The 22,247-nt window shown below is 35.4% G+C and overlaps 1 protein-coding gene across 5 annotated transcripts; it reads left to right on the top strand.

Annotated features, from left to right (window-relative positions):
- The first annotated feature begins 3,092 nt into the window (after window positions 1-3,092).
- Window positions 3,093-22,058, top strand: ampd2a (adenosine monophosphate deaminase 2a). 5 transcript variants are annotated; one of them, XR_008149381.1, is made up of 20 exons: window positions 3,093-3,324; window positions 4,605-4,708; window positions 8,553-8,683; window positions 9,728-9,858; window positions 10,659-10,727; window positions 10,809-10,920; window positions 12,867-13,053; window positions 13,142-13,283; window positions 14,488-14,577; window positions 14,669-14,798; window positions 15,560-15,754; window positions 15,833-15,964; window positions 16,994-17,157; window positions 17,242-17,368; window positions 17,867-18,030; window positions 18,106-18,226; window positions 19,225-19,398; window positions 19,490-19,600; window positions 19,766-20,096; window positions 20,146-22,058. XR_008149381.1 is itself a non-coding variant. In XM_052538620.1 (19 exons), the coding sequence occupies exons 2-19, from the start codon at window positions 4,621-4,623 to the stop codon at window positions 19,979-19,981; spliced, it is 2,484 nt and encodes an 827-aa protein (XP_052394580.1). In that variant the 5' UTR covers window positions 3,093-3,324; window positions 4,605-4,620; the 3' UTR covers window positions 19,982-22,058. The 5 variants fall into 5 exon arrangements, 4 of the variants coding, with proteins under 4 accessions (XP_052394580.1, XP_052394581.1, XP_052394582.1 ...); XM_052538620.1 differs by having other exon boundaries at window positions 19,766-22,058; XM_052538621.1 differs by lacking the exon at window positions 10,659-10,727 and having other exon boundaries at window positions 19,766-22,058.
- Window positions 22,059-22,247: the final 189 nt, after the last annotated feature.

Below are 22,247 nucleotides of genomic sequence, written 5' to 3'. Positions count from 1 at the left end.
ACGTGGAGAATCTTCTTGCAGCTCTTGTGATTTCAGCTATTGAAGTCTTATCCGTTTCACACTCCCACAGTATGTCACTGTCACTTGTTTCAGTAAAATGATTGTTCAGAGTGACAGAATCTCCCTCTGTCACTGATATCTCTTCTGCTTCACAAAGAAACAGGTTTTGTCAAAGATGATGGCTTACTAAAGTAAATGCTTCACTTTTAAATTTCACCTTAAAATATGAGCAAGTGAAACTAATATATAACTCACCGTAGAGATTGAGAATGAAAAGTTTGCTCAATGGTCTGTTCTGTAGTTTATAACGTCCAGTGTGTTCAGCTGTGATGTTAGTGATGGTCAGAGATCCGGTTTGATTGTCCAGCTTCAGTCGGTCTCTGAATCTCCCGTCAAGAGCATCATCATATACTGTCTTGCAGCCGGTCGTTGCATTGGTATCAACTATCAAATATTAGAGTTTGTCATGAAACGTGCAACCATTTAAGACTTTGAACAGTAACTTAAGCTTTATATTTAATTGAGTCAATCCATTATAACTGTACAACGTGTTGAGTTAAAAAAAAGCATATGATAATATCAGTTAATGTCAATCCTCTCTGACTTATACAACCAGTAATTTATTACATGGTACCAGAACAAAAGTAAATGAAGCCATAAAAACACATTTCAAACTCACCAAGCAGACGCCACAAACTCAACCAGAACAAAACTAATTTGAGAAACATTGTCTTCATCAGTTCACTGAAAAGGCCACGGTGGTGCTGCTTAAAATGGCTGAAAACACTCTGAAACACGACTGAACTGTGATATCTATCAGACACAGTTTCCGCTCCCACATCCATCAACAAGATCTTGCTTATCTTAAACTATTAAATGAATTCTGGCATGAACACTAAAAGCCGGAGTGTTACATTAGATATCCATTCATCATCTTTAAAGTCAATTTCTTACATTTAATCAATAAATTCAATTAGAACACTACAGGGCTGATAAAAATCTAATGAAATCAGTATCAATGAAATTCATCTTTGCCCAGAAAAAACAACAACAACAAAAAAAACAGAAGCTGCATCTTAAAGGAACAGATCAGCTAAAAATGACGATTATTTTAAAATGTGCTCATCTTCAGGTCGTCTGAGATGTGGATGAGTTGTTTCTTCATCAGGTTTGGAGAAATGTAGCACTGCATCAGTGTCTCATCAATGGATGCCCTGCAGTGAATGGGTGCCGTCAGAATGAGAGTCTGATAAAAACATCACAATAATCCACAGCACTCCAGTCCATCTGTGAACATCTGGAGAAGACAAAAAGATGAAACAAATCCAGCATTAAGACGTGTTTTCCATTATCAATAAAAACTCTTCCTCCAGTAAAAAAGTGTTCTGGTCTGAATCAGGAGAGAAATCTGCACAGATCAAGCAGTGTTTACAAGCCGAAACAGTTCAAAATTAAAAGAGGTCAACTGGAAATTAACTTTTTCACTGGAGGAAGTGTTATTATGTTATTATTACTCATATTTTGGACAGAAGTGACAGTTTACAGTTAAAAACTTCAAAAAAAATAAAAAAAAATAAAATAAAGCAAATGTTAATTTTTGGGTGAACTTTACTTTAGTGAGTCATTGATTCATTCATTAAACCAACTCAGGAACGAAAGAGTCATTGAATCAAAAAAATATTTCGAAAACTCTGCTTTATTCATTACCAAGTGTTGCACCGAGAGATCAGTTGATTCTGTGGATTTGTTCGGAACAGTTCTTTCTGAAATAGCACAAAAACCTCTTAACTCAATGTTGAAATCAATATGACATTTGCAATCGTGCTGATATTTGTGAAAAAACAGCGCTTTTGCTCATGTGACATTGCTTAACTATGTAATATGAAGAAAATATAAAAGATATGAAGAGTCAAACAGACTTTTCCCTTCACATCTTAAATATTGGGCTATTCTAACAGGTAAAATCACGCAGTGAGAGCATGCATTATTAATGCGCATGTGCACTTGTTTATCAAACTAAACTGCTGACACACACACACATATCCAGCAGCAGATAAAACCACACTTCTCTATTGATAAAACAAAGAGAAAACCATTGCAGGGTTCATTTTGGACTTAAAAGTGCCAGTGAATTGCATTTATGTTTTCTTGTGTTATTACGACTAAATTCGAGACTAGAAGTTGATGAAAACATACAGTGACCAGTGATTGTGATTGTGATTGTTCGTTTGGAGTAATTAAAATTTGATTAACTTGAGAAATGCTTTAGTTTAGTGGCTTTTGACTGTAAACTCTTAACTGAAGCACATGTGTGGTCACATTGGTCTCTTTTTTTTCTGGAGAGAGAAGTGTAGTGACCTGGATCAATGTTTTCCTAAAGTAAAGTAAGTTATGTTGCCTTTGCATTTTTTTTAAAGGAGCTAATAACCGTTTGAAGGATTTAAAAAACAAACTTCGATTAACATGACATGAAATGACAGAAATTAATACTTTTATTTAGCAAAGATGCTTTAAATTGATGAAAATGACATTTATAATGTTACAAAAGATTTATATTTTAGATTAATGTAATGTTCTATTCATCAAAGAAACCTGAAAAAAATTCTACTCAGCTGTTTTCAAAATAATAATTATAATAATAATAATAAATGTTTCTTGAGCAGCAAATCAGTATGTTAGAATGATTTCTGAAGAATCATGTGACACTGAAGAAATTATGCTTGTTGCAATTATGTTTTCACTGGTAGTGTAATTTAATATAAGAAAACGTATAAATAACTATATATGTCCTTGTCTTTTTGTGTGTATTGATGGTTTAGATTCAAAATGTTGAAATAAAATAACGGAAAACAGTAAAGAGGTACTTCAAAACTGAACAGCGCCTCCTGCTGGTGCTGAGCGGAATGGAACAAGCCCAGACACAATCTAATTTTACTCTTAAAACACTCCTCTGATTCAGCTTATACACGTCATTTATTGATTTATTGTTTTAAAATAACTCTGACGTCACTGTACACCAGCGATAGGTCTGATCTAATCACATTCGATTTACATCGCGTTCTGCTCGGTCCGGCGTATAAATGTGCTGCGGCCCCTTTAAGCGCGACTCCATTTTTCAGCTAAAATTTTTATCAAAGTTCCTGAAAAACTTGAAGGCTCCGAATCCACTCCGACTTTATTAACGAGACGGATTAACGGAGGGACTTCAGCAGTTATCCGGCTGATATTAAACAACGAAACTACCTACCATTAGTCTTTTATTGTTATCATCGGCATCTTTTCATCAGCATCTGAGTTTGGATCAAACCGGAGCAGACATGACGAGTGAGTCCGAAACAACCAAACTGTCTAAAACTGCATTGTTCTGCAAACTAGCCCACATACAAACATGCATCTTGTATATATATATATATTCTTATAAGAAGCAATGGTGCTATAATGCATACAATATTACACAGTAATACATGATTATTCACTGTTTTATGATACCTTCGAGTCAAGTTCATGTTTTCATTGTTTGGCACGTTAATAATTTCCTAAGTAAAGTCACCTTTAACAGTTACGTTAACATTTTTTTTTTAATTATTATTATTTATGGGTCATATCAGATCAAGTGAATGTTTAACCAGGTCAAAGTTCTCGGTTTAATAACAGAGTTTAAAGTCCTCTCTCTTCCTCTTTAACACATCTCCCGCTATCAGAGTGTGACGCACTTCTTACGCAATTATTGCGTTGGCTGTGTCTGTAAATGTGCTGAGCGTAATACATTCTCCGTTCTGTTTGCGTACTACAATATCAAAGTATGCTATGGAAAAAAAAAAAAAACATTTTTAATATTTTGTCTGTTTATTTATTTACCAATCGCTTTTTTTTCTGTATAATGCACTTTTTTCCCCCATTTTCTTTTAAAAATAAATAAAATACATTACCCAAACTGGACATTTCGTCAAAATTGCAATACAATACAATTACAATAATTTGCCTAATTAGTTTTAATTATTATAGTTTTTTTATTTATAGTTTTTTTATTTTATATGAACAATTAATTTATATTATTTAAATTTGTGCTTTTTTAAGGTTTGCTCTTAAACGGAACAAAACACACTTTATTAATCTTAGATATCTAAGTATTTAATTATGTTATTTATTTTTATTTATAATTTAAAAATGTAATGCACAATTATATATATATATATATATATATATATATATATATATATATATATATATATATATATATATAATTTTTTAATGTATTATTTATTTAAAAAAAAAATTTTTTAAATGAACAAAACACTCCGTTCATTTTAGAATCCCCTGCACACTGCAGAAACCGTATGCTAGCATGCCGTTTAAAACACACTCTTTCTCAGTGATGTCATTCTGCAGCATGGTATCATAATGAGGCTGAGCTTGTTGTGGGGGAATCCTAAGCCCCTCCCCTCTGCTGATGTATGAAGGCAGTGGCTCCGCCTCCACTACTGCGCTAAGAGATCCCCAAGCCCCGCCCCCTGTGCACATCTTCCTGCTCTGATAAGAGAGTCTCCCTCTCTCTCTCTCTCTCTCTCTCTCTCTCTCTCTCTCTCCATCCGTCCCGTGTGCAGACAGACGGTCGGCAGCATGTCGGACTCCAGTGCAGCTCCGGCGCAGAGCAAAAGCAAAGCTAAACCCTGCAAAAGAGGCAGTTTACCGAGCCGGCCCAGCCCGGGTGAGTCCGGCCGCAGCGGGGAGACAGAAGGGCTGAGAGATAGACGGGTGGGGTGTGATAGCAGACCAGTTCAGGCCAGTTTGGAGTTCGTCTTCTCTTTGAGTGCTTTTTACTCAGCAAAAGAGATGCCATATTTAGATAACTACTTTAAAATATTTATTAAATAGTATTTTCTTTTTAAGTATATTTTACAGTTTTTATTAAAATAATTTATAATGATTTTAAATGCATTTACTAATCTCTCGTTAAAACACTTGTGAATTATCATTGGTCAGTGTTTCTGTCTTATCTCAGAACAGAACGACCAACGTTCATCATTTTGCAGCCAGTTTTAGTTGTTTTCGTCCTGAACGCATCAATATATTAATGAAGAGCGCAGGAATGTGGGATTGTGGGAAGTGTTCGTCCAGGCGTGAGAGGAGCGTGTGTATCTGCTTTTACCTGCGATTGAGCTGCGACCTTCTGGTTGATCTGAAAGAGACGAGAACACAAGCATTACCAGAAAATAATTCAGTCAATATCACAACAGAATATGAGTCTAGAATAAGTCTCGGTGAATGATTGCACAGAAAAAAATTAAAGAAATGGAGTGAAAAAGTGTGTAAACTAATGTCAATCCAAAACACAGATGAAAACCTATTTGAAACCATTTAGATTGAAAAACAACCTTATATTTAAATACAACATCATAAATACTAGTACTACTACTAATAAATATAATAAATGCATACTAATATGATTATAAATAAATAAATATATTATTTATAATAAATCCTTACTAACGTAATTATATGTACAACTTTAAAAAAATTAATATATATATAATTTTGTATTCTTTTTTTTTGTTGTTAAATGTTATCTGAGCTGTACTGGACTTTACAAAGAAAATGTATCATTATTACACAACAAACCATTGTGTGTTTCTGTTGTAGAGCTCCATCTGCTGGACATGTGTGTGTGTGTGTGTGTGTGTGTGTGTGTGTGTGTGTGTTGTACTCCATCAAGTTCAGAGGTTTGAGAGTTTAAAGGACAGTTAATCACAGAGATCAGTTCATATCACACAGACTCACCCTTCATATTATGACACCTACAAACATTATGACACCTATGACACACACACACACACACACACACACAATGTGTGTGTTCAGCTTCTAAATATGAACCTCAGTCTAGACATTGGTTTACAGACAATTACGTGAGTTCAGTCCATGTGTGTGTCTGTGTTTTATTTCACTTCACAGTTTTTTTCTGCTAGTAACCGCCTGCACACACAGTAAAAGACTGAAATAGAACAGCCAATCACAGTCATTCAGGGGCGGGGCTTATCTGAAACAGAATAATATGTCAGTTTGTGATTGGTTGTACAGAAACTAGAAGAAAAAATAAACACAATTGACTTAAAAATGAAAAAGAACCATAAACTAAATAAAGGCATGTCCATTTATTTGGTGGCCATCTTATATATGGTTGAAAACAACAAAATATGAAGACAATTTCCCAAAAAAGTATTGCATTTTTAATGCATTAAAAAGTATTTTTCAAACTCTAGTGAGAAAAAAAGAAACATTTCTAGATGAGCAACAAAACACCAAGTTACAATAATATACATCAATAAAAATGTAAAAGAAAAAGTTATGTATACTAATAAACACTACAAGCTTAGATCATTTTAAAGAAAATATTTACATTATGTTTAAATTCAAATTAGAAAAATCAGACAACAATGGCATCATAAATTCTTAAGCTCCAATCACAAATAAAAGTTTTTTTTTATTTTTTTATGGTAGATCGGCTAATGTGCATTTTTGAGTAAAGAGTCTTGTGACTGGTTCGTTTGACTGAGAGGACTAATAAATGCTACAATAATAAAACAAATACAAAAAATAATAATATTTTTAGTTTAAAAGATAAAAATCTGTATAAATATATATTCACACAAATTAAACTATTTTTCAGTCTGGTGTGTGTTCTGGAGTAAACAGCAACGTGATTGGCTCGTTCGACTGAGAGGCGGGGCTACAGCTGCCTCACTGAGCGCTTCATTTCTTTCCTTTCCTCCTTCTATAAAGTGTTACATAATGAGGTCATGTGACTACAGTGAAGCGTACTACTTGTGCACAAGTACACACTACAGAGTAAGCACTGCACAGTACGCCAGTGCTGCATTGGGATGCAGACACACACACACACACACACACACACACACACACACACACAAACAAAGAGAGGTGTGTTCATGCTGGTTTCCCAGGATTCCACTGGAAACGCAGTGAGGTTTAAGCACAAAGTGGTGCGTCCCGCCACCCCCCAACCCTAACCTCCATCTGCTACGTGGTATGAGCCAAACACGAGCGTCCCGACACACACTCAGAGAGCATCGCTGCAGAGAGACACACACACACACAGATAGCTGGACAGGAAGTGCTTGTTATCCTGAGCATCCCAGCAGAGATCAGGACACACACAGGTACCGCACACGTCACACACACGAGCCTTTCAGCTCTGCATGCGGCTCTCCGTGTTTGTGTGTGAGAGACGTGTTTATTTGCACTGAACGGTGGTGTTTTAAATGGAACGTTGTGGAATGATCTCCTTAAAGTCACACGATGAGAGTCAAACTCTTCAGTGTTTCGACAGGAACATTTCAGTTTTCAGTTTCAGTGTCTCTTTCTCTCTCTCTACATATTTTCTCTATAAAAATTCTCAATAACTGTGATCTCTCTCTCTCTCTCTCTCTCTCCCTCTATATATATGTACACACACACACACACGTTTATATATGTGTGTATGTGTGTGTGTGTCCCTGAAGCAAACTTAAGTGTTAATTTTTCGAAATTGAGATATATGCATCATCTGAAAGCCTGTGCAAAAAAAACGAAATATTGAGAAAATCATCTTCAAAGTTCTTAGCAATGCATATTACCAATATAAAAAGGGAGTTTTAATATATTTACAGTAGGAGATGTGATCTTTAAATCTATGATTTTTGGCATAAAAGAAACAATGATAATTTTGACTCATACGATGTACTTTTTGCCATTGCTACAAATATACCCCAGAGACTCGAGACTGCTTTTGTGCTCCAGGGACACATATTTGTGTGTCTTTGTGTTTATAATAAAGTTTAATGAAGACTTCAATTATCATATATTTCAGTGTATAATATATATAGAGAGAGAAACAAAAATTGATAGGAAATCTAAAAGAAAAGGGTACTTGGCCTAATAAACACTTGTTATAAAGACTAATAAAAAGCTTTGAATCATCATTTCACTATATTTCTTCATATATTAAGATATTTGAAGAAGTTGTATGGACATTGTTTTTGACTTTCGTCTTCCAGACAAAACCTCCAGAAGTTTTTCAAATCTTTTTAGGTGGTTTATCGTCAATAAATCACAGTTTTCGGAATAGCTTTAGCTGTTTGTAGTGCGCTGAAGTGTGCGTGTGAAGCATCTGTTAGTGTCACTGATGAATGAGTGTCGTCTGCACACGAGCGCTGTGCTTTAATAAAGAGAATCAGACGCTCCGGCTCGTACTGTATGTGAACAGTCTGCTCTACTGACATGAACCACACCAGTCAGTCTCTCCTGCGAGATGCTGTTCAGTGAATACTAAAGCATTGCTCGGCTGTTGTTCCTGCTGGGGTGTTCTAGATAATTGCTAGTGCGTTACTAGGTTACTAGGACATCGCTAGGGCGTTGTGGGTGGTTGCTATGCATATTTTGAAATGTCTTAGTGATCCTCTGGTCTTAACACACAACTATGAGTGTCAGTACCAGAGATTGACTTTAACAGCAGTGTTTTTTATCATCTTTAATAACTGTGTGTGTGTGTGTAGATCTGTGTGGCTCTGCTGATGTGAGGTCTTTGATGTCCCAGCGCTCTCTGCCCGGCACACCAGTCACCCACAAGCACCTGCCCATCGACCTGCGCACATCAATGGACGGCAAATACAAGGAGATCGCAGAGGTGTGTTTGCTCTTCAGTCTGTGTGTGTGTCACTGTAACATGCATGTGGAAATAACATTTGTGTAATGTGTATGATTGTAACACACAGGTATCTGTGTGTGTGATGTTTTATTGTCATGCGTGTGTAACATGTGCATGATTGCAACGCACATTTATGATTGTAGCGTATGTGCAAGTAAGTTTTGTAACTCGTGTGTGTGTGTGTGTGATTGTTACGAATGTGTGTGTGTATGATTGCAACATGCTTTTATAAATTTAAATTTATGCATTTAGCAGACGCTTTTATCCAAGGCGACTTACAGTGCATTCAGGCTATCAATTTTTACCTATCATGCGTTCCCGGGGAATCGAACACCCAACCTTGCGCTAGCTTGTTTGCTAGGCAACGCTCTACCAGTTGAGCAACAGGAACACTTTTATAACGTGTGTGTGGTTGTAACGCGTGTGTATGATTGTAACATGCTTTTGTAATGTGATAACGTGTGTGTGTCTGATTGTAACACGCTTTTGTAATGTAATAATGTGTGTTTGTTTGATTGTAACAAGCTTTTGTAACGTGTGTGTGGTTGTAACACGTGTGTGTATGATTATAACACGCTTTTGCAACATGATAGCTCGTATGTATGATTGTAACACGTTTTTGTAACGTGATAACGTGTGTATGATTGTAACATTTGTAACGTGTGTGTGGTTGTAACGCGTGTGTGTATGATTGTAACATGCTTTAGTAATGTGATAACGTGTGTGTGTTTGTGTGTGTGTGTATGATTGTAACACACTTTTGAAATGTGATAATGTGTGTGCATGCTCGTAACGCTTTTGTAACATGAAAACGTGTGTGTTTAATTGTAATGCTTCTGTAACATGATAACGTGTGTGTATGGTTGTAACACACTTTTGTAACATGATAACGTGTGTGTGTATGTATGATTGAAACACGCTTTTGTAATGTGTGTTTGTAACACGTGTGACTAGTGCACATGTGCGTTTGCTCTTCAACATCAGTGTGTTTGTAACATGCACTGTTGTGTAACACGTGTTTAGGAGCTGATGGCGATGAGTCTGACAGACAGCGACATGCGTTGCGCTCCGTACGAGTTTCCTGAAGAGAGTCCCATTGAACAGTTGGAGGAGAAACGCCACCGTCTGGAGCGACAGATCAGTCAGGACGTCAAGTACAACACGCACACGCGCACACACACACACACACATCCAAACTGTGTGTAATGCAACACATTTTTTAGGCTTACTGAAAGCCACTCAGAATATATTATATATATGTTTATGGTTCATTACGTAAATTGTGATTTTGGAATAAAATATGAAATGTAAGTACATGATAATAAAATTTTTTTTAAAATTACATTTATTATTAATTTTAAAGATATTTATTAATAATATTGGTAATATTTATTATTAATAATAAACTAATTTGAATAAACTTCTACATACAGCAACTTTCCCCTTCCAACTGTGATCCTAAAGTTCTTTGACTGAGTCATTAGACTGATTTTTTTAAAGCATATTTCAGAGTATTTTAAGTCTTTTATTCAGGCATAATTATGTTTTGAGAACCATTAAAGTTGAAAAAAAAAATAATTTGTTTGTGAAAATTTGGAGTGGAATGGCTTCGCACCTGCTCAGGCGTTTTGTTTGTGATCTGTGTGAATTCTTTACTTTGAACACACTGACCCAAAACATCCAACAAACACTGCAGACATTCATAATTGCACACAGACACAACAGGCCAGAGTTTGGCTGCATTTCAGCCGTTTGTGTGGGTGTGTTTGGGTTTGTGTCTCCTACAGATGCTTAAACACGCACTCTTTCTGCTTGGGTGGAGAGTTTGTGATTCCCTCTGCTGCATCTTAAATGAAAGTGCTTTTGAAAAATCAATCCAAGTGATTTATACTCTCTTCTCTCGTGTGTGTGTGTTACTCACTTAAATCTGTCGCTTCGCCTCACACCCTTCAAGGCTTGAACCCGAGATTCTGCTGCGAGCGAAACAAGACTTCATGAAAATAGACAGCACAGCAGACCTGGAGTGAGTCACTGCTGTCCGTCCGTCTCTATCCGTCTGTCTCTCTATCCATCTGTATCTCTCAGCTCATGTGTTCGTCTGCAGGAGTCTGAAGGACAGTCATGCGGACGTGGTGGACCACCATCATATGGAGCGAGAGCCGCTGGTGGAGAAAAACTTCCAGCGCGTGACCATCTCGGGAGACGAGAAGTGTGGGGTGAGAACTAGAGAAACACGCTTCAGTTAGTTTGCATGAAAAAATTACAATAAAACATAGAAACTACATTTACAGCACTTTTTAATCTGGGTTGTGCACCTTTATATATGTGCTAATACATTTTAACAAGTGCAAATTAACCTGTAAAAAAAGCTAATTATTCAGTAAGTAACTTACAGAATAAAAATGTGTAATATTCTAACTTGCTGCAACAAATTCTTGCTAGGTGTGAATCTTCCATTTTAATTTTGAAGTAGAATCAAAGTAAATTGAAGAAATTTAAGTATCACATAAGAAAACAAATCAATAAATCATTTGGAATAATATTTATTTGAAAACATTTTCAAAAATATTTAAAACAAAATCAAGTATAAATCAGTTATTAACATGTGAATAAATATTTGATTAATCATTTGATAAAATCAGTTTAGTCTTAGTTTTTTAGTTAAAAATATTACACCTTTTTTCTTCATTGAAATTTAGCTGAAGCACAAACAGATGAAAAACTTAAACTGCAATTTAAAATGTAATTTAGCTAATATAGAAATAAAACATAAAACTAATAAAACAAAACAAATCTGTATTAGCATGATAACATTATTTTTATACAGAAAAAATTTTCCTCTAACTTCTCTAAGTTTTGTTCTTTAAACATTCTTAATATTAAGTTTTCTGTTTTTCTCTTAGTTTTGATCTTTAAAAAGTTTGTTAATGTTAACTTTTCTCTTAAGTTTTTCTACATTCTCCATGTTTTGTTTTTTAAGCAGTTCTAAATATTAAGTTGTATCTAAGTTTTTTTCTCTTTAAGTTCTGTAAGCTTTATTCTTTAAAAATCATAAATTAAGTTCTCTCTATATTCTAAGTTTAGCTCTTTAATTAAACAAAATATTAATTAGGTATTCTCTAAGATCTCTAAATTTTGTTATTTAAAAATTGGTAATTATAACTTTTCTTCATAATTCTTTTTATATTTTGTTATTTAACCAGCTCTTAATATAAAATTCCCTCTATGATCTTTAAGTTTTATACTTCAAAACAATTCCAAAAATGATGTTTTCTCAAAGTTCTATGTTTCTATTTTTATTTTTTAAAATATTTAATAGGTTTTCTACAGTTCTCTACATTTTGTTCTTTAAAAATTTGGTAATGTTAATTTTTCTCTAAGTTTTTTTTTGCATTCTCTATGTTTTGTTCTTTAACCAGTTGTCAGTATTAAGTTTTCTGTAAGTTAAGTTCTGTTTTTGGTAATGATAAGTTTTATCTAAGTTCTGTAAGTTTTATTCTTAAAAATTTGGTAATGTTAAGTTTTCTCGAAGTTCTGTAAGTTGTATTCTTTAAAAATGGTAATGTTAAGTTTTCTCCAAGTTCTGTAAGTTTTATTCTTAAAAAATGGTAATGTTAAGTTTTCTCTAAGTTCTGTAAGTTTTATTCTTTAAAAAATTGTATAATGTGAAGTTTTCTTTAAGTTCTGTAAGTTTTATTCTTAAAATGTTTTGGTAATGTTAAGTTTTCTCTAAATTCTGTAAGTTATATTCTTAAAAATGGTAATGTTAAGTTTTCTCTAAGTTCTGTAAGTTTTATTCTTAAAAAATTTGATAATGTGAAGTTTTCTCTTAAGTTTTGTAAGTTTTATTCTTAAAAAAAAGGTAATATTAAGTTTTCTCTAAGTTCTCCAAGTTTTTTTCTTAAAAAATGTTCAGTTTTCTCTCATTTTTGTAAGTTTTTTGCTTTCAAAATTTTTTGTTTTTCTCCAAGTTATTTAAATATTGTAAGTATTATGTTATTTCTCTAAGCTTTATTCTTTAAAAATTCTTAATATAGTTTTCTCTAAGCTCTCTAATTTAAGTTGTTTTTATCATGATTAGATTTGTTTTTACTATAAAACAGGACAAATACACTGATGTTGACTGATTATAAATCGATTCTTGTGGCGTTTGTGAGTTCAGGTGCCGTTCACGGATCTGGTGGACGCAGCGAAGTGTGTCGTGAAGGCCTTGTTCATCAGAGAAAAGTACATGGCTCTGTCTCTACAGTCCTTCTGTAAAACCACTGCAAAATCCCAGCAGGAGCTCAGCCAGAGACCGCCCGACGTCAACGTGTACGAGGACCTTCACGACAGTCCCGTCGACTCAGGTGTGTGTGAGAGCCTCGACATGCTACAGAAGCCAACACATACCAGCTCTGACGTGTGTGTTTGTGTGTGTGTGTGTGTGTGTGTTAGACATGTCTGTTCACCCCCCTGTGTCAGAAACACACCCATACGAGGGGCAGGACATGAAGAACCTGCCACCTGACTCCGGATACAGCTGCAGGATGGTGGATGGAGTCATTCATGTCTACACTGCACAAAACCCCATGGACAAGTGAGTTTCAGGGACCAACCGACCGCAAACGTCCTCTCAATTAGCTAAATTTAGCTAAACCTCCTTTTGGGGATGTCCTCGAAAGGAAAAATGGATCATGAAGACACATGAGCTTGTTTTAAATCCTCAGAATTTAAATGCACTGAAAAAAAAAACTGGTGTAGAACCAGTTTTCACTCGGAAAACGCTAGTACAATTCATAATCAATTACAAACAAGTAACTTTGAAATAAATAAGAAATGTTGAGGTTGAAAGACTGCAATATTTTTTTAACTCGTAAAACTTGTAATTATTTTATTTTTATACATTGAATCAAATATTCTAGAAGCTTAGTAAACAAAAAAAAGTATATGTATTTTAAGAATTGAAAAAGCTTCGTTGCACACAATGCAGTGCATTCTGGGATTGTCAGAAAGGATGCTAAATTTCAACAAAGTTGAATCAATTATTATTTTTAACTAAAACTATGTTATTTCTAAAAAGGAAAATATAAAAACACATTTTATTCTTTAACTATAACTACAACCATTAAAAAAATTATGTTACTAAGTAAAATAAACGTTAACTGAAACAAATGTAATTTAAATTTTATTTAAAAATTACATTTTATTTCAGCAAGTTTTTAGCTAGGGCGGTTTAAGTAGTAAAATATATATATATATATATATAGAGAGAGAGAGAGAGAGAGAGAGAGAGAGAGAGAGAGGAAGAGAGATATAGACATATATAGATAGACAGATATATAATTATTATTATTATTATTATTATTATTAACATTAAAACCTACAGCAGAATTAATAAAATTAAAAAGATTAAAACATATTCAATAAATGTACAATATTATATATTAATTATATTAAATAGTAAAATGATATTCAATGAAATTCAACACTAGTAAAAAAAGACAAACAAATCAAGTAATAAATCTAGAAAATCCACTGAATAAACATGAAAATGCAATTCAACAACAAAATAATCAATAATACACAAAACTAAATACTAGGCTACTGATGAAATAATGCCAATCTTCAAACAATAAATAAAAAGTGTCTTCATGAAAGGAGCGTATGCATATATGATGCCTAAAAACATAGGCACACTTGGGTTGAAACAGGGTTTGCGTTAGTCTTCAGCTCTTAAACACATCTTGAACAGAACATCAAGACGTCTGTCGTTCACCTAAACGTTTGTGAATCGTCCTCAGGAGCACCGAGTTGGACCTGCCCTATCCAGACCTGCAGGAATACATTGCAGACATGAACGTGATGATGGCGCTCATCATTAACGGCCCCGTGTGAGTGCCTCGTCTCCCAGCATGCACTTGGCTCACCGTATACGTGTGTGTGTGCGTTCTGCCTCGTCTGACGTGTTCGGTTCTTTTACAGGAAGTCGTTCTGTTACCGGAGGCTGCAGTATCTGAGCTCCAAGTTTCAGATGCACGTCCTGCTGAACGAGATGAAGGAGCTCGCTGCGCAGAAGAAGGTCCCACACAGAGACTTCTACAACATACGCAAGGTCAGATATCAGTTAATACATCATTAAATCATCAGTGTGCACAAACCTCAACAAGCCAATGGAAGCACAACATCAATATAGAGTAAGAGAATATAGAATACTACATCTAAGGTAATATATAATATAGAAATAATTATCAAAATGAAAATATTAGTATTAAATGCTTATAAGAAATAAATTATAACAGTTAATATAATTCTAAATATATGTAATAAACAAAAATGTAAAAAATAATAAAATAGTATTAATAATGGACAGTATTAGAATATTAAAATATGTTTACTGTAATACATACACTGTTAAAATAATTATTAAAAATGAAAAATAATAGAACACATTTAAATACTTTTATTGTATGACACAAAATATAACAGGATAATTCTATTTTTTTTTTATAAAATGCATTTTATAAAAAATATAAAACAATATTTTTATGTTATAGAAAAATATGTCAATTATATACATTATGATGTTAATATAATGTATGGCATTACAATATTAAAAGATATAGAATAACTGTTATAGAAACTATACAATTGAATTACTGATATAGAAAGTCTGATCAAAATGAAAATGAAAATGAAAACAAACAACAATGACAAAGAATTAAAAAAAGTATATATAATAAATAAAAAAATTTGCGTGACAAGAAAAACAACGCAGAAAACTAGATCTCGCTCGAAATAAACTGTTGTCAAACTGATTACGCCAGAGCCTTGTTTGTGAAGTGCTGGAGTGATAAAGTGTTGAACGGTCTCCAGGTGGACACACACATCCACGCCTCGTCCTGCATGAACCAGAAGCACCTGCTGCGCTTCATCAAGAGCGCCATGAAGAAGTATCCAGACGAGATAGTGCACATGGAGGGCGGCCGCGGGCAGACGCTCACCAAGGTATTCGAGGAGATCAACCTGACGGCGTACGACCTGAGCGTGGACACGCTGGACATGCACGCGGTGAGACGCGCTCGCTAACACACGCTAACATGCTAACACACCTCACGGGTCACGTCACGCCTGCCACTTCCTCCACAGGACAGGAACACCTTTCACCGCTTCGACAAATTCAACTCCAAATACAACCCCATCGGAGAATCCATCCTCAGAGAGATCTTCATCAAGACCGACAACCACATCCAGGGGAAGTACTTCGGACACATCATCAAGGTACAGAACAACTCATGTACTATTACTGAAATATCAATGCATTACATGTGTGTATAAAACATGTGATATATGCAGCTCTATAAACACATTCCAGAATACATGAATTATGTGTTTAACCTTCTTTAAAATCAATTCATTTAGTGCATTTTAAATATTTAAAATAATGAAATACTAATTTATAAATCATGAAATCAAATGAGAAATCGATTATGAGCATGTGAATATATTGATTAAATAATAAGTTATTTTATTATTATCAGTGTATGTATATATGTAACATTAAATAAATATGAATATGCTAGTAATGTCCTGAATTGTCTAAATTAAAATATTTATAAATATATGATGCATAATAAATATAAATAGTAATAATAATAATGTACAGTATTGAAATATTACATTTAGTCATTTAGCAGATGCTTGTAACTAAAGCGACTTTTATTAACATACAGAATATTAGAAAACAATAATAAAAACATAATATAGGAATAACTTTGAAAACTAAAAGTTTTACTGTATAATATTATAAATATAACATTATTTGTACATTATATATAATGTTTATTTCTATATGCATGTTTAAAAACACACGCTATATGTTTAGTTTTAGAAATGAATTCACTTAATACATTACATTTAGCACAACACAATATTATTTTATTTTGATAAAACATTTTTAAGGCATCATTTTGCTTTCTTTCCTAAATCTGTGTTTTAAAAATAATTAGTAAAATTCAATAAAAAAACAAAAATATATATAATATTTTAATATATTTTGTCCTTTCATAATGCAATTTTAAGAGAAGAAAGCATAATGATATCCAATTTCTAATATTAAAGTAAATTGCTACATGTTAAATTGAATGAATATATTTAAATGAAAGTGAAATGTTTATATTATTTATTTATTAATTGAATCTTAAACTTTAAGCATCTTTTATCATGTCTAGCCTATTTCAAATGAATAACTCTTCAATAAAACAAAAACCAAGTGCTGAATGTGCTGCGGTGTGTTTCATGTGTGCGCAGGAAGTGATGTCTGACCTGGAGGAGAGTAAGTATCAGAACGCTGAGCTGCGTCTGTCCATCTACGGCCGATCCATGGATGAGTGGGACAATCTAGCGCTGTGGGCCGTCTCTCACTCAGTCTACTCCGACAACGTGCGCTGGCTCGTGCAGATCCCACGACTCTTGTGAGGAGACACACACACACACACACACTCACACACACACACACACACAGTGAGTGTGAGACAGTGCTGTGTGTTTGTCTGCAGTGATGTTTACCGCTCTAAGAAGCAGCTGAGTACCTTCCAGCAAATGCTGGAGAACATCTTCCTGCCACTGTTTGAGGTCACCATCAATCCCAGCAGCCACCCACAGCTACACCTGTTCCTGCAGCACGTGAGTCACACACACACACGCGCACACACAAAACTACAACCATAGAACAATTTTTGAGATTCAAGAAACGTTGCCAAATTACTGAAATATAAATATTGTTTATTTTATTTTATTTCAGCTTTTTTTCATACAAATGTTTTTAATAGTTTTAGCTTCAATTCTTAATTTCATTTAGTTGAACTGAGATACATAAAACTGAAACCGAAAAACAAAAAAAAAATCAATAAAAACTGAATAAATAAGGACATTTAAAAATAGGAAAAATTACTAAAATTGAAAATAAATAGGAAAAAATAAAAGACAAAAACTGCAAAAATAAGTTTGGAAATGTGAATGATAACTATCTACACTACACAAAATAAAATATGTAACAGGAAACAGTCACTGTTTATTTTGAGAGAGTCTGATTGGACAGAGATCCACAGTATGCAGTGCACAATGATGTCATCAGTGTCTCTAGTTTGTTTGATCTGAGGAGAAAACTGTGTTTTCAATCAGGTGTTGGGATTCGACAGTGTGGATGATGAGTCCAAACCGGAGCATCACGTCTTCAACCTGGACAGTCCATCTCCGGCGCGCTGGTGTGACGACAACAACCCGCCATACTCGTACTACCTGTACTACATGTACGCCAACATGACCGTCCTCAACCACCTGCGCAGGTACTCACACCCTCCACACCATGTGATCGAACCGCTTTATAAAGGCCTCTGAATCACCTGTCTGTCTCTGAGCAGGAGGCGGGGCTTCCACACCTTCGTGCTGCGACCTCACTGTGGGGAGGCGGGGCCTATTCATCACCTGGTGTCTGGATTCATGCTGTCAGAAAACATCTCACACGGACTGCTGCTCAGAAAGGTACGCGGATGCTGGGGATGAAATCAAAAAAACTGATTCACTAAAGAACCACTTCAGTTGATATCACGAGTTCATATCACGCAATTGTGATTTTATAACTAAATTTTAAACTCAGAACTGCAAATTCTGAACTGCGAGTTATAAAGTCAGAATTGTGAGATATAAACTCGCAATTCTGACTTTATTTCTGACAATTGCAAGTTATAAAGTCAAAATTGTGAGTTATAAAGGCCGAATTGTGAGATAAAATCTCGCAATTGCGAGAAAAAACAATATTGCGACTTTAAATCTCGCAAATCTGACTATATTTATTTAACTTGCGAGTTATAAAGTCAGAATTGTGAAATCTGAATTGCGGGTTGTAAAGTCAAAATTGCAAGTTATAAAGCTGGATATGTGAGATATAAACTTGCAATTGTGAGAAGAAAAATTGCGAGTTATAAAGTCAGAATTGCAAATTCTGAATTGCGAGTTATAAAGTCAAAATTGCGAGTTATAAAGGCAGAATTGTGAGATATAAACTCGCAATTGCAAGAAAATACTCAGTATTGCGACTTTAAATCTCGCAATTCAGACTTTTTTAAAATTGCAAGTTTTTAAGTCAGAATTGCGATTTCTGTATTGTGTGTTGTATAGTCAAAATTGCGAGTTATAAAGCCGGATATGTGAGATATAAACTTGCAATTGTGAGAAAAAAGCTCAGAATTGCGAAATATAAAGTCGCAGTTCTAAGCTTTTTATTTCTGTCAAATATAAGTTTATATCTCACAATTCTGACTTTATAACTTGCAATTTTGACTTTACAACTCGCAATTCTGAGAAACAATGTCAGAATTTTGTGATAAAAATTTGTTTATAAGAGTCAATCATCCAGGAATGATTGGTTTTCAGTATTTTGAACACTTGATAAACAGACAGAGCTGAATGAGTGAACAGGAAGTGGAGCTCAGATGAGCAGTGATTGTGTACCTGTGTGTGTGTGTGTGTGTGTGTCGTAGGCTCCTGTCCTGCAGTATCTGTATTATCTGGCTCAGGTGGGAATCGCCATGTCTCCGCTCAGCAACAACAGTCTGTTTCTGAGTTACCATCGCAACCCTCTGCCCGAGTATCTGTCCCGCGGCTTGATGGTGTCGCTGTCCACCGACGACCCACTGCAGTTTCACTTCACCAAGGTGAGTGGTGGCGTGAGGTGCTCCTGATAGATGACTCGTGTCCTGTGTGTGTGTGTGTGTGTGTGTGCATGTAAACGTGTGTGTGTTTCAGGAGCCTCTGATGGAGGAGTACAGCATCGCCGCTCAGGTCTGGAAACTCAGCTCATGTGACATGTGTGAACTCGCCAGAAACAGTGTGTTAATGAGCGGCTTCTCACACAAGGTATTTTTATTATTTTATATTATTATACACATCAACATATAAAAAAACAAACATGCATAATTCTTCTCTCGGTAATTATTAATCTATATTATCTTGTAAAGCTGCTTTTTAAACGATGCATGACACACTGTTGACTCACACAGGTCTCTTTTCTCCTCGTTTCAGACTAAGAGTCATTGGCTGGGTCCTGATTACACTAAAGAGGGTCCCGTCAGTAACGACATCCGGCGCACAAATGTCCCGGACATCCGCGTGGGGTATAGATACGAGACTCTGAGTGAGGAACTGCACCTGATCACGCAGGCTGTCCGAACGCAGGAGCTGGACAGAATTGAGGAGGAGGACAGCCTGTCATTCACATCCAGCCAATCAGCACCCTAGAGACGAGCCATGACTCTGCCCACACTTTGCCTGTCCAATCAGCATGCTCAAGACGAGCCATGACCCCGTCTGTATAATCAACACGCTCAAGATCAGATCTGACCACGCCCACACCCTGCCTCTCCAATCAGCGCACTCGAGATCAGATCTGACCACGCCCACACCTGTATGTCCAATCAGCACGCTCGAGATCAGATTTGACCACGCCCATACCCTGCTTGTCCAATCAGCACACTCGAGATCATATCTAACCACGCCCACACATCCCTGTCCAATCAGGACGCTCGAGATCAGATCGGACCACACCCACATCTGTTTGTCCAATCAGTACACTCAAGATCAGATCTGATCACGCCCACACCCTGCCTGTCCAATCAGCACGCTCAAGATCAGATCTAACCACACCCACACACCCCTGTACAATCAGCACGCTTGAGATCAGATTTGACCACGCCCATACCCTGCTTGTCCAATCAGCATACTCACAAGATCAGATCTAACCACGCCCACACATCCCTGTCCAATCAGCATGCTCGAGATCAGATCTGACCACACCCAGACCATGCCTGTCCAATCAGCATGCTCGAGATCAGATCTGACCACACCCAGACCATGCCTGTCCAATCAGCACGCTCGAGATCAGATATGATTATGCCCACACCCTTCCTGTCCAATCAGCACGCTCAAGATCAGATCTAACCACGCCCACACCCCCCTGTCCAGTCAGCATGCACAAGATCAGATCTGACCACTCCCACACCCTGCTTGTCCAATCAGCACGCTCAAGATCTGACCACGCCCACACCCCGGCCGGTCCAATCAGCACACTCAAGATCAGATCTAACCACGCCCACATTCTGCCTGTACAATCAGCACACTCAAAATCAGATCTGACCCCACCCACACCCAGCCTGTCCAATCAGCACCCTCGAGATGGACCAAAGTCACATTCCCTCCATTCCTCTCCTTTCACTGCATGTTTAGAGACTACGCATCGCTATTATATGACGTTATACCTCTGTCTTGACGTCACGCTCCCGCACGTGCCTTTTAGTTTAGGGACTTTTATTTTGTAGGCTTAATTTGAGGCGTCTGTGATTATAAGTGTAACCCTACCTATTATAATATGCAATATTTAATTACTTACTTGAATCTAATTAAATCTAAAACTAAACTGAAATAGTTATTTTCTTTTTAAATAAAAAAATACAATATGAATATCAGTTAATATTAAAACCGGTTATAACAATATTATGATATTATATAATAATATTAATGTAATATAATTTTATTTAGATTTAAAATGTTAATGTTAAAAAAATATATTTTGTTTATACATTGTTAACTCAATATAATTATATTAACACCATTATGCATATTAATATGAAAAACGATAAATATAATATAACATTAATGTTAAAAACTAAATATACTTGTTAATGCTATTCCTATACTATTATAATTAGAATTATTACACACTATTATATTAATTGTAGCACCCAATATATGCCTTTTGCTTTACTTTTTGAAGGTTTAATTTGTGATTATAACTCACTGTGGACACATCTTTCAGTCTCTTGTTCTATTATCCGTTAAATTCTCTCGTTATTTTGAAGGATTAACGTTCTCTTATTGATGAACAGTTCAGAAGTGAATGCCCTCCAGTCCTGAAGGAGGCGCTGTTGAGCCAAAACCTCTTTCCCTATAACTCCTGAACTCACTGAACCTACTGTTTCCTTGATGTTTACAAAGTAGTTTACATAACATTTTATGCTAGACATTGATGAGAGTTTTGAGTTTGTCGCGTTTTCGGATCCAGCATGTGTTTGGTAGATTGAGTTGAACGTTAAACTGACTGTTAATCGCCAGATAGTATTATGACACTGAACCTATAAATCACAACAAAAGTGACTCAAAAAAAGCATGATTTATAGAAATTAGCACATTTATCCAGAGCAAAGCATGACGCACAGCACGCTAGAAAGCAAATGATCGTGAATAATTGTACGAAATATATCTATTTTTGGTGAGAATAAGCATTTTATTGATTTTAATAAAGCATGTGTGTTTAATCTCATCTGGGGTTTTGAGCATCTTTGTATAAAAAAAAAACACACAAACTGATTGAATACAAATCCGGATCATTAAAACCAGCATGATTTTTGACCTCCATGGTTTACAGTAACGGAATGAAACTGCAAATGTTTTAACACCCTTGTAATACACACCTTTTTTTCTTTTTTATAGAGATATAAACCTTTAAAAT

This window comes from Carassius gibelio, chromosome A22 (assembly GCF_023724105.1).
Source record: "Carassius gibelio isolate Cgi1373 ecotype wild population from Czech Republic chromosome A22, carGib1.2-hapl.c, whole genome shotgun sequence".
NCBI lineage: Eukaryota > Metazoa > Chordata > Actinopteri > Cypriniformes > Cyprinidae > Carassius > Carassius gibelio.
Note: the sequence above shows the minus strand (reverse complement) of the source record. Positions and strands in the feature narration are given on the sequence as shown.

What these genes read in the sequence shown, in the direction of transcription:
- ampd2a (XM_052538620.1), top strand. Translation starts at nt 4,621, where the DNA reads ATGTCGGACTCCAGTGCAGCTCCGGCGCAGAGCAAAAGCAAAGCTAAA. An exon ending in CTCATCATTAACGGCCCCGT is followed by an intron (nt 14,578 to 14,668) that starts GTGAGTGCCTCG and finishes GTTCTTTTACAG; the next exon opens with GAAGTCGTTCTGTTACCGGA. An exon ending in ACGGACTGCTGCTCAGAAAG is followed by an intron (nt 18,227 to 19,224) that starts GTACGCGGATGC and finishes TGTGTGTCGTAG; the next exon opens with GCTCCTGTCCTGCAGTATCT.